Source organism: Heterocephalus glaber, unplaced genomic scaffold, assembly GCF_053883595.1.
Source record: "Heterocephalus glaber isolate CG9 unplaced genomic scaffold, H.glaber_assembly_v1.0 deba00001662, whole genome shotgun sequence".
NCBI classification, from domain to species: Eukaryota; Metazoa; Chordata; class Mammalia; order Rodentia; family Bathyergidae; genus Heterocephalus; species Heterocephalus glaber.
Genome location: NW_028258403.1, coordinates 2303165 through 2316114, shown reverse-complemented (window position 1 = coordinate 2316114; position 12950 = coordinate 2303165). Strand labels below are relative to the sequence as shown.

At 40.3% G+C, this 12950-nt stretch overlaps 1 protein-coding gene across 1 annotated transcript in view; it reads right to left on the bottom strand.

Annotated features, from left to right (window-relative positions):
• The window catches only part of Tox4 (TOX high mobility group box family member 4), a 19853-nt gene extending 6903 nt beyond the window's left edge, over positions 1-12950 (bottom strand). Inside the window, exons 1-5 of the mRNA XM_004865050.3 lie at positions 12837-12950; positions 12558-12626; positions 3789-4031; positions 2200-2460; positions 1642-1872 (exon numbers count right to left, since the gene is read on the bottom strand). Coding sequence (XP_004865107.1) covers positions 1642-1872; positions 2200-2460; positions 3789-4031; positions 12558-12626; positions 12837-12842 — 810 coding nt within the window. The 5' untranslated portion in view covers positions 12843-12950. The remainder of the gene's footprint in view (positions 1-1641; positions 1873-2199; positions 2461-3788; positions 4032-12557; positions 12627-12836) is intronic.

Here is a 12950-nt window from a genome sequence, read left to right as displayed (position 1 = left end):
ACCATATTGTAAATAAGTGAGACTAGCCTACTTTTGGGGTATGAGAGGCCACATGAAGAACCAACACATCCTAGCTTACAGGTAGCACATGCTAGACATGTGAAGGTCACCTGCTTACAGCCACAGCAATGAGGCTTGGGAAGAACAGCAGGAAAATACATGGAATCATGAGAAATAATAAACTGCCTTTGTTTTCTGGTACTGGGGATCGAACTCAGGACCTTGAGCTTGCGAAGCAGGAGCTGCACCACTGAGCTAAATCCCCAGCCCTAAACTACCATTGTTTTAAGTGATTAAGTTTGTGATGGCTTGTTTTGCAGCAAGAGGTAACTAATACAAGTTATTTGTAATAAATTTAGCTTTCTATTTCAAATATTAAGTACAGAATTTGACATAAGACCCAGAAATTTAGGGTAATCATAATTACAGTCATCTTCAAGTCAATTTTATCTTCTATTTGTACAATATCAATTTGCTTTTTCTCTTTTTTTTTGGTACCGGGGATCGAACTTGGGTCCTTGCGCTTGCGCAGCAGGCAGCAAAACCACGGAGCTAAATCCCCAGCCCCTATCAATTTCCTTTTTTTTCAGAGATAAGCCCTCCCTATATTGCCCAGGCTTGCCTCAAATTTCTGTGCTCGAGGGATCCTCCTGGCTTAGCCTCTCATGTAGGAAGAACTACAGGCAACTACCACCAGTCTATTTCACTTATTTTTTAAATTGATTAAATTTAGAGAGATTATGTAGTTTTCAACTTTATATTAGGCCAATGAAAGAACTAAATGAAATTCTAAATCCAAACTTTTTTTTTTTGTACGGGGGATTGATCTCAGGACCTTGTGCTTGCAAGGCAGGCGCTGGAACCACTGAGCTAAATCCCCGGGCCCTGTCTGTACCTCTTAAAAGCAGTATGACTCTAACTGGGTAGTGGACCTCAGTTTATACCTTCAATAAAGAGGAAATGGCGGCAATTTTACAGAGTTTTGGAAAGATGCAGTTTTTTTGGTTGTTACTGAGCCCAGTACTTAAACCAGGACCTTTACACTACACTACATTCCCAACTTTATTTTTTATTTTTTGAGACAGGGTCTATAAGTCATTAAATTGCCCAGGCTGGGCTCAAACTTGTCATCTTTCAGCCTCAGCCTCTCAGGGTGCTAGGATTACAAGCTAGCTAAGATGCAGTATTCTTGTAATTATTGCAAATTAAACAAAAATTTTTTCTGACAAGGTCTCACTATATATTCAGGCAGGCCTTGAGCTCACTATGTAGCTGAAGCTGTCCTTGAACTCACAGTGACCCTACTGCCACAGCCTCCTAAGTGCTGGGATTACAGGTATGCGCCACCACGCCTGGCTACTGCTAATTTTTAAGTGAGTTTGCAGGGCTAGGGATGTAGCTCAGTGGTAGAGCACGTGCACAGCATGTATTAAGCCCTGGGTTTGATTACCATCACTATAATAAAATAACATAAAGGGTTTTCTGGATTTGGTGTACAGCTGCAATTTCTAAGATATAGGACGACATGTGAATGCTGACAAAAAGCTGAGAGATAAGAACACGTATGAATGTTAGAAAACCTCTTATTTAAAAACTTCTGGAACTTTCACTATCCATTAGTTAGTTACTCATTTTACTCACCTGTTTTTGCTCTTCTCCAAGACTGTCCCACATGGAAGCCACAATCTTTGAAACTTCTCCAAAAGTGGCATTAGGATTCTGTCCCTTGATGGCAGCCTGTGTATCACGGAAAAATAAAGCATATGCTGAAACTGGTTTCTGAGGTTCATTAGGATCTTTCTTTTTCCTCTTCTTTGGGGCCTTCTGCTTCTTCCCTGCTTCCACCACAACTGTCTTCTGGGTGGGAAGTTGCTGTAAGGAAGAAAAAGAGAATTACAATATGAAAGAAGGAAGTATTGTGTCTGAAATGTAAGAAGAGGATTTTTATATGGGGGGGGAAACTACTCACATGTATGGAATTTATACTAAAAACAGAAGTAACAGGTTTAAAAGTAAAGTATGAGGACCAATATGAATGGGGTTGGAAGGAGTGTTACAAACTAGAAAGGTATCTCACACCCACAAAAAGAGCAGAGGAGATGGTAGGGCAGGAGCAAAGAATACTGGTTAGGGTCTGTACGCCAAGAATTCTATCCCAGAGAATCATGGCAGAATTGATTTTAGCTGGGAATGGCTCACCCTCCGGAAATCCTCAACACCATCCTCATGAAGTGAATTAGTAGGTGAAGGGGTGGTCGAAAGACGATCCTCGGGTGACTGGGCAGGTGGCAAGATGGTGCCACCCCCTAGGCTCAAACCAAGTTGAGAACTCAGTTCTGACTGATCAATGGTGGTCAACTGGCTATGCCCCATCAAGCCAGATGTCATGTCTGTCATTGGTACATCGATTGTGACAGGTGGGTTGGCACTATATTGAGTTCCTATAGAATGATCCAAGTCCTGAGGGAAATAGAAAGACGAATTACACAGTAAATATTTAAAACACCACTAGTCCCACCTCCACCCCGAATTCAAGACAGCTTATAAATCCCTTGCTCACCCAACTGTATCATATATTTAACTCTACATAGAAAATATATTAAGCATTTTTTAAAAGTACAGAAATTAGTAAATTCAGTCCTTTGCATTGAAAGGCCTCTTTCTTTCTTTCTTTCTTTCTTTTCTCCCTTTCTCCCTCCCTCCCTCCCTTTCTGTCTTTTTGGTACGGGGGATCAAACTCGGGTCCTTTCACTTGTAAGGCAAGCAGCAGAACCACTGAGCTAAATCCCCGGCCCAGAAAGGCCTATTTCTAAAATAACTAAAAAACCGGGTATGGTGGTGCACGCCTGTAATCCTAGTGCCTGGAAGGTGGAGGCAGGATTGCCCCAGGTTTGAGGCCTGCCTGGACTACACAGAATTCAAGGCCACCCTGAACTACATAGTGAGACCCTGACTCAAAAAACCAAAAATAAATAAATAAATAAAATAACTACATAGTGAGTTGAAAACCAGCCTGAATTACATGGTGAGATCATGTCTCAAAAAATAAAAATAAAAAATTGGAGAAATCTTAATCTTGGACAAGTTAACTTAAAAAGCAAATAATTTATTTGGGGCCAGGGATGTAGTGCCGCTGACTGCCTCACAAGTGCAAGGTCCCAAGTTCGATCCCCGGTACAAAAAAAACAAAAGCATATAGTTTATCTAGCAATCTGTGGGTAATGACAACACTCAGTAAAGAAAAACCTCCCCATCGTCTGTACCTCCTAAAATTATGAGTTTTAATAGTTGCAATGTACAGGCAATTAGAGTAGATAAGACCAATATTAGAGATACCTGACATCAAATACAGGGTGTGAAGATATGCTACTGTTAATATGGCTGGAAACACAATAAAGTGGTTTATAACATATTACTAATCCACAATTAATACTACATCTGGTTCACACTACTTTTGAATAAAACCCTTAAACTATCATACATTTGAACTGTAGGATGAGAAGGCCATAATAAAAGGAGGAAAAGAACCCCCCCCCAAAAAAATCAGAATAAATCATTTTCATGTCAGGGGTAACACTGAATATTTTTAAATTTTAAAATCATTTTTCAAGTAAAACTACCCCAGAGAGTTAATGTCATTTATTCAGGTAAAATTAAAGTCTCTGTTAACAGCCTTTAGCTAAAAAAATGAGAAGCAAGTAAAATTCAAGTGTAGTAGAAAATAACCTTTGTCTCCCCAACACCATGCCCATGAGCCTGTAGGAGGCTGAGACTGTCTTGCCCCTTACCATGGTCAAGCCCCCACTCAGGAGCCCTCCACCCTGCTCCATCAAGCCATGTGTCATGCCCACAGGCATGTCCAATGTCTGCACCCCATACTGGGCTGAAAAACTGCCATCCTGTGAAGAGGATGGGTCTGCCAGGTCATCAAAGTGGCCAACCACATCTGAGACAGCGAGCGAGGGATCAGAATCCAAGGAGATAGGTGGGATTTCAAATTCCTCATCACCCAAGCTTGGCGTATGGAATGTCTGTAGGGCAAAAAGGCAAAAACAATTAGTAGGAGGAGAAGAACTTCATTCTGCTAAGTGAAGAACACAGCAAGATACTGAAGAGACTCAAAATACTTTTCACCTTGCAATTTTGTTATAGATTTCTTAGGATCTACTTAATTTTATAAATAAACCTCTCTTCTTATACCTTTGGTCATATATATGAGACTGCCAACATCAACTACAATTTTCAATTCCTTTATCTCTTTTCAACTTTTTTTTCCAACTTTTACTATCTTGGTTGTCCTAAATTATTACTACTATAATAAATAGAAGTACTATTAGGAACTTGCTTTTATAACCTGCTTAGCTATTATGCTCGAAATTTCTAAAAAATCTGGCAGCAGTTATTTTACAATCATTACATTTTCCTGCTTGGCCACAGAAACTCATCGTTTTTTTTTGGTACTGGGGATCGAACTGAGGTCCTTGCGCTTGTGCAGCAGGCGGCGAAACCACTGAGCTAAATCCCCGGCGTTCATCGTTTTTGTTTTGAGACAGGGTCTCCCTATGTAGTTCAAGCTGGCCTTGAACTGAAGGGGATCCTCCTGCTTCAGCCTCCTGAGTGCTAGGATTACACAGAGGTTGCCACTATGCCCAGCAGAAACTTCCTGTTGATTAGCCAATTATACTTTGTTGTTTTAGGTTCATTTGAAGCAAAACCTAAAAGACACTGCCATAGGAAACTTATCCCCCTCAAAAATACATGCACTTGGGCTGGGGATTTGGCTCAGTGGTTTCGCCGCCTGCTGCGCAAGCGCAAGGACCCGAGTTTGATCCCTGGTACCGAGAAAAAAAAAAAAAAATACATGCACTTTGGGCCGGGGATTTAGCTCAGTGATTCCGGCGTCTGCCTTGCAAGCACAAGGTCCTAAGTTCGATCCCTGGTACCAAAAAAAAAAAAAAAAAAAAAAAAAAAAGCAACAACAAAAAACATGTACTTAAATTGTTTCCTACCTTTTCTACATTTTTGTTGTTGTTGTTAAATTCTTTTATTGGTACATTTTAGGTATACAACACATTTACATTTCTCATTGGAAATTGTACCTTTACATAATTCATCTTGGTTCTTTTCCCTATTCCTAGCCCTCCCTTCACCCCCTCCACCCTTCCCTATTTACAAAGACTTTATTTCCATTTTTTCCATTTCTCATCATTTTTCCTTTCCCTTCTTTCCTTTCCCCTGCCCCTCCCACTATCCCTACCCCTTTGGACCTTTTCTTCCTATTTTGCATTATCGATTATCCATTCTAATCATTGGTACATTTTAGGTATACAATATAATGACATTCATCATTGGAAATTTGCACCTTTACATAATCTCTCTTGGTTCTTATCCTTTTCTACATTTTAGAATTTTAACATTAACAATAAATAAGATTCCTACTATATAGGATTTTGGGGAAACCCTGACCACAGTGAGGGGAAAACACTCTTTTATAGCCAAAAGGCAAACTGATTTACTAACAGTTCTAGAACACATTCCTAGTCTTGCTCTGACCAAACCTTTTGGAAAGAGAGAAAGAAAAAATTACTCCAGTTGGCTAAAGACTCAGTCCCTTCCTCTGAATCCAGCTAAACCAATAATAATTCACTCTCTTTTCTGAATGAGGCCACCACTCATGGAGCTAATAGCAATGTGTGACCTAAAATATGTTACCTACCATGGTTCCTTTTTGACACCAAAAAACTAAAACGGAGGCATTTTATTGACAGACCATTTTAAGTCATATAAAGAGACTTTGGTGTTAAAAAGATCTGGGTGCCAAGTCTCAGCTCTGCCATTTATTTACTTTATGACCTTCAATGAGTTTTCCTCATCTATAAAATTGGGATTACAATGGTAATCCTCTCAAATAGTTATGAGGATAAACTGGATTTAGTTCATAAAAGCTATCACGATGACTGATACACATAATCTCTTAGTAATCATTGTTTCTGATATTCTAATAACTATTAATTTGCCCCCACCTCAATTATCATAAATGGAATTTAAGAAACGTTATATTCTATCAACTTAACTCATACCATAAGCCGCCAGGCCTGGTGGCACATGCCTGTAATGCTAGTACTCAGGAAGCCGAGGCTGGAGGATTGTTGTGAGTTTGAGGCCAGCCTGGGGTATATAGTGAGTTTAAGGCCAGCCTGAATCACATAGCAAGACCTTGCCTCAAAAAAAAAAAAAAAGATCGGGTATTTAGCTCAGTGGTGCCGCCGCCTGGCTCACAAGCGCAAGGTCCTGAGTTCAACTGAAGGTACCAAAAAAAAAAAAGAATGGACAGCATAGTAAAGTATCAACTAATTCAAATTCAATAGGTACCCACATTTTTTCAATGACTAAATAATGAGTTAATTCCTTAAGCTTTCCCTAGACTCGGGCTCAGACAAGTGAGATTAAAGGTCTCACTATTATTGCTGCTTGTAGTCAGGTATAGTGGTGCACACTTGTAATCCTAGCAAGTCCATGAGGGCTCTGAGGCAGGAGGATCGCAAATTCAAGCCTATCTGGGCAACTTAGTGATTTAGCAAGACTCTGTCTCAAAATAAAAAATAAAGAGCCAGTTGTGGTGGCACATGCCTGTAATGCCAGCACTTAGGAGGCGGAGGCAGGATTGCCATAAATTCAAAGCCAGCCTGGGCTACAGAGTGAACAGTGAGCTCAAAGCAAGCCTGAACAACACAGCAAGACTCTACTTAAAATAAATAAATAAATAAATAAATGAATGGATGAATGAAAACGATTGAGGTGTAGCTCAGTGTGAAAGCTCTGAATTCAATCCCCGGTATGGAAGAAACAAAAGTATGCCTGTAAAATCCTCAATCTTTCTGAAGCATATTGGCAAAAAAAAGTTTTGGATAAGACAAAAAAGGTATGTGTATAGGCTTTGTTTCTTGTTTTCCTCCTCACGGTTTTGCTTAAGTCTAGTAAACATTTGGTAGTTGCCTGGGATATAATGCGAGCAGCATTTAGAGGACAGAGACAGAAAAACCCTTCTCCAAGAACTGAGTTTTCCTTCACAATACAATTCATAAATTTTGTTGTTGTGGAGGAGTTCTTCAAGAGTCTTTTTGAGGGCCGGGGATTTAGCTCAGTGGTTCTGCTGCCTGCCTCCCAAACACAAGGTCCCAAGTTCGATCCCCGATACCAAAAAAAAAAAAAGGAGTCTTTTTGAAATTTCAGTTTGGGTTCAGGTGTGACCATGTTCCAGCAACAAAGTACAATGACACTTTATCAGATTCTCAGGCAAACAAACAAAAAATTACAAGGACAGGAAAAACAATCTAAGGAAACATCTGCTATATTAATAATTGTAAAATAGTTTTAAATTTTGTAAGCTACAGCAAAGCACAAGATGCCTATCCTTTTCAGCTTACCACAACAAATAAAACAGCAACTCTGCCAAGGTATGAAAAATGATACTATTTGTTAATGAAAATGCAAAAGGAATAAAAATTCATATCCAAAACAAAGGACCAGTGTTCTATTCCTCATAATCCAGCTGATGTGCTCTCATGGACCAGACATGCAGACATTCCATTGCAGCAAATCAACAAGGCATTCGTTCTAAGCACTACCAGTTGGCATATGGAAACAACTTTGCTATACTATTTACCCACGGTTTTCATGGTGGGCTTCTTGTTTAGTTTTATTTCTTCCTGTTAAGTATGAGTAATAAGATAATTATAATCATCAAGAACACAGACAGGTAGGGCTGGGGGTTTAGCTCAGCAGCATCACGCCTGTATTGTAAGTGCAAGACCCTGAGTTTGATCCCTGGTATCGCAAAACAAACAAACAAAAAATAAACCTGATAGAATAGCAAAAATGTTACCAATTCAGCCAGAAACCATCAACTGGTCCTAACATTATAAGTAATTCTGCTAATTAAGGATGGATATTTTTATGACTTTCTCCAAAATGCTCAAAGCACAAATTGCTATGTAAAAGCTAACTTCAATGAGAGAAACCAAAAGGTTAAATTTCCTTCAGATCATAGATCTTTCCTCTCAAGAAATGCAGTAACAAATGCTACACTTCTCCAACATTTTAAAAATTTATTTCACTGCAGTATATAATGTACAGGAGGTACGTGAATTTTAAGTATACACTTCAATGACTTCTTACACATAAACACCCAAGTAATTGTCACCCAGAACAAATACAAAGAATATCTTAACAGAGTATTTCTGTAAAACATTTCCTTGGGCCAGGGATTTAGCTCAGTGGTTCTGGCACCTGCCTCGCAAGTACAAGGTCCCAAGTTCGATCCCCAGTATCAAAAAAGAAAAAAAAAACGATTTCTTCATGCCCATTCCTCTCCACAATAGGTACCACTACAAGTATTTTGATGGTTTACTTTTTTTTTTTTTTGAGACAGGGTCTCACTCTATAGTTCAGGCTGGCCTAGAACTTTAGGCAATCCTCCTGCCTCAGTCTCCCCCGTGCACCACCCTATTTTGCCTATCCTTAACTCCTACAAATTAACTCAGATCCTGGCTAAACTTCTGTTGTTTCTACTACTCAACAATATATTTTTGAAATCACTCAAATTGCATCTACCATTTTATTTTTCATTGTTGTGGGCTATCCTTTTATAAATGTACCAGTTCATTCTTCTGGAAATACATTTGGTTTCCAGTGTTTAGCTATTAGGAATAAAGTTGCTTAAAAAAAAAAAAAAAGAATGTTGCTTCCGGGCATGGTGGCAAATGCCTATAATCCCAGGACCTGGGAGGCTGAGGCAGGAGGATGGCTGCAAGTTTGAGACCAGGTTGGGCTACACAGTGGGTTTAGGGGCAGCCTATGCTACACAGCAAGACCCTGTCTCAAAACAAACACACACACACAAAGTTGCTCTGAACATACATGTTTTTGGTGAACATACACAATCATTTCTGTTTTATTTATATCAAGGAACAAAATTACAAGGCCATAGGTTAGGCATGTTCATCTTTAATAAATACTGTCAGTGATTATGTTATCTACATCCTTATTGAGAACTGGAATTCTTTTCAATTTTTTTTTGGTACCAGGGATTGAACTCAGGACCCTGTGCTTGCAAGGCAGGGGCAGTGCCACTGAGCTAAATCTCCAGCCCTGTCTTTTCAATTTTAATCATTCTGATGGGTGTATAATGACATATTGTAATTTTAATTGGCATTTATTTGGGGGCGGGGGTACCGGGGAACCAAACTCAGGACCTTGCACTTTCAAGGTGGGCAGCAGAACCACTGAGCTAAACCCCCAGATTTATTTCCCTGAGGAGTGGTGACACACACTTTTTCATAGACTTACTGGAAACTTGGATATCCTCTTTTTTGAAGCGACTGTTTAAATCTTTTGCTCTTTTTACAACTGAACAGAACTGCCTGACATATTCTGAATATGAGTTAGATAAATGTATTTTAAATATTTTCTCTCAGTCTGTGGAGTCCCTATATAATTTGTTCATGATATTTTTTGCTACACTGTCCAAGCTAGTTTTGAACGACCTATGAGCCATTAAGTAGTCAAGGTCGGCTTTAAACTCAAGATCCTCCTGCCTCAGCCTCCCGGAGTGCTGGGATTATAGGCTTATAGGTGTGTGCCACCAAGCCTAGCTTCTAATGATGACTTTTTGTGCAAAGAAGTTCCCAACTTCAATGAAGTACAATTTTTCAATTTTTAAAATAGTACTATTTATGGATGAGAAAATGAAAAATATTGTTCTGAAGTATTTGTTTTGCAGTCCTGGGAGTGAACGTGGAGCCTCAAACATTCTAGGCGCAAGCAATCTGTCATTGAGCCACATCGCCAGTCTATTTTTTTGCAGTATTAGAGATTGAAACCAAGGCCTTCACACTGAGCTACATTCCCAGTCTTTATTTTTTCAGAAAGGCTCTCACTAAATTACTAAACTGCTCAGGCTGGGCTTGAATTTGCAATCCTTCTTCCTCAGCCTTCCAGAGCGCTGGGATTTCAGGTGTGTGTAGCATGCACAATCTTCCTTAGCCCAATTAAAAAAATAATAATAACTTTATCTACTTCTAAATTATTTGGGATGGGTCATGGAAAGACCAAGTACAACATAAACCATAAACCCATTAAAACAAAGGTTAAAAAACAACCACCACCAGTACCAAGAGGGGAGGGGAAGGGAATGCACAGAAGTTGTGGTTAACAATGACAGATGCCCAGGGGGTGGGGGTGGGGTGGTGGTTTCCACTGCCTGCCTCGAAAGCGCAAGGTCCAGAGTTCAATCCCTGGCACCCAGAAAAAAAACAACCACCCCCCAAAAAACAGTAAGAGAAATCCTGGGCTAAAGAAAGCAACAGAAATTGAACCTAAAATTTAGTTCTGAATTTCTGCCTCTAATCTTACTAAAAGTTCTTTATTTTTTTGCAGTAACAGGCATTGAACCCAGAGCCTCTGCACTGAACTACATCCCCAACCCTTTCTTTTTGGTACCGAGGATCAAACTCAGGACCTTGTACTTTTGAGGCAGGCACTGAGCTAAATCTCTGACCCTCCCCCACATTTTTAATTTATTTTGAGGAATGGTTTTGGTAGGTTGCCAAAATTGTCCGGGATGGGCTCAAATTTGCCTCAAAGTGCTGAGATTACAGGGCCACCATGTCAGTTAATTAAAATTTCTTAAACTATCAAAACAAAAACAAAACAGACTCAAACCTGGAAAGCATTTTTTTTTTTCTTTTGTTTTTATGGTGTTGGGCATGAATCTAAGGCCTTTACTCATGCTGGACAAATTCTCTATCACTGAGCTATACTCCCAAGCTAAATTTTTTGATGTTAAACAGGCTCCATCTCATCATATATGGTGGTGTGTGCCTGTAATCCCAGCCTTTAAAAGCCTGAGGCAGGAAGATCACTGGAAGTTCAAAGCCTGCCTTGGCTACATAGTGAGTTCAAGGTCAGCCTGAACTACACAGCGAGACCTTGTCTCAAAAAACCAAAACCAAAAAACAAACAAGAGGCTCTTCATGTAGTTACTTCTTGATTGTTCAACTTCATAAAAGTGTTAAAGAGGGCTGGGGATTTAGCTCAATGGTTTCGCTGCCTGCTGTGCAAGCACAAGGACCAGAGTTTGATCCCTGGTACCAAAAAGAAAGTGTTAAAGAGGGCAAATTTGAAAGGTACTTGTATATTTTTATTTTATTTATTTATTTATAGTTCTTGAGGACTGAACCCAGGGGTGCTCTACCAGAGTTACATTCTTGTCTCTTTAAAAATTTTTAATTTTGAGACACGGTTTTGCCTCCTTGAGTGCTGGGATTACAGACATGCATCAAGGGCCTAGTTTTGTATTTAACTTTAAAATTTACTTTCATATGAATGAGACCAATTTACAACCCTCTAAATAATGGAACTCAAAGTGGCAACTGGGAAGAAAGTGTCAATGAGACACTTTCATGTGGATGAGGCCAATATGAGATTCACACTTCAAACAGTAAAATTAAACCATGGAGACCTCACTAAGAAGAAACAGGTGAGTAGTCTACAAAGAACCAAATGGGTTTTAGTTTTATATCATCTCTAAATTTTTTGTTCATTTGCTTTACACTTCCTCCAGCTCAGCAGAAAAATAAAAGTAACAATAAATTTTTAAAACTAGCAACTGCCCACGGTCAATCTAATTCTAATGCATGAAAATGTCAGGATTTACTATTTGGAAAACCCATTCAACATCAACTGAAAATTCTTAATACAAAAAAGGATACAGAGTTTGGGGGCAAAAATTTATCCTCAAAAGATAGACTGGGAAATTTTTGACTCATTTACCTTTCACTTTTACTTTGCCCAAACAAGTGATACATATCTATAGTACGACATTAACTCAAGCAAAATTTTTTCAGGAATATTTTAGGACCTCATCATGACCATTACTTCTTCACATCATAAGAAACTATTATTACAGCCACTTGACAGCTAGGAAAATTGTGACTACAAAGGTAATCTGCCTAAAATTGAGTCATTGGCAACAAATGCATGTTTTACTCAACTCCTTCCCTGTTCTCTGAGTTCTTTCCCACTGCCACTAGCAAAACAATATACCATATATGTAAAAGCAACTACTTTCATCAGAGTAGATAATTTTAAAAAAGATCCCTACAACAAAGTTCAAGAACTAACCGTGTCCAAAGATAACCCTGCTCAGTAAGCTCCTCCCCTTACCCCAATTCCTTTAGCCGCTGAAAATTCTTCTTCCTGTTGCCACCCTACCCCCAAAGTTGTAGCTATTTCTCCTTCAAAAGAGGCAATTTCAGTCTTCCAATCACGAACCACTCTCCTCCTTAAACAGACTCTCCTGGTTTTCTGATGACAGCAGGTTCCCGAGTTTTCTCAGTCTTCGGCTCTAAAAGCAGCCGCCACTTTTCTCAAAACACCAACAGAGGTGCCCGGTTCCCAGCCCCCCAGTCCCTGGCCTCCGCGATCCTTCCCACCACCCTCCTCACCGCTGCCCCAGCCCCCCATCCCCCCACCAAGCGTCGGCAGCTCTTGCTCACCTCGGCCCCCGACAGGAAGGGGTGCGAGGGCCCTGTGATCGTCAGGTAATTGTCATTTCCTCCGGGAAACTGGAAACCAAAAAAAGCCGCGGGAGTAAGTTAGGGGAGGCAGGGAGTTAGCTCGGAGCGATGGATTCTGACCCCGACATTCTGATAACCCCCAAACCCCGCTCTCTCGCCCCTCTGGTCAGCCACCGCCTCTCCCCCCAGCTTCCCGCCTCCGCTTCAACCCAATCGGCCATGCTCTCTCGCCAGCCTCCTTAACGCCCAGCTTCCCACCTCCATTTTCAGACAGCCGCTAGCACCGTCTCAGTCCTCTCATCGCTCCCACTCCCCGCCCCCCCGGACTCGCAATGCGTCACTTCCGGGAGGACGCAGGTCGCTCTCCGCTGA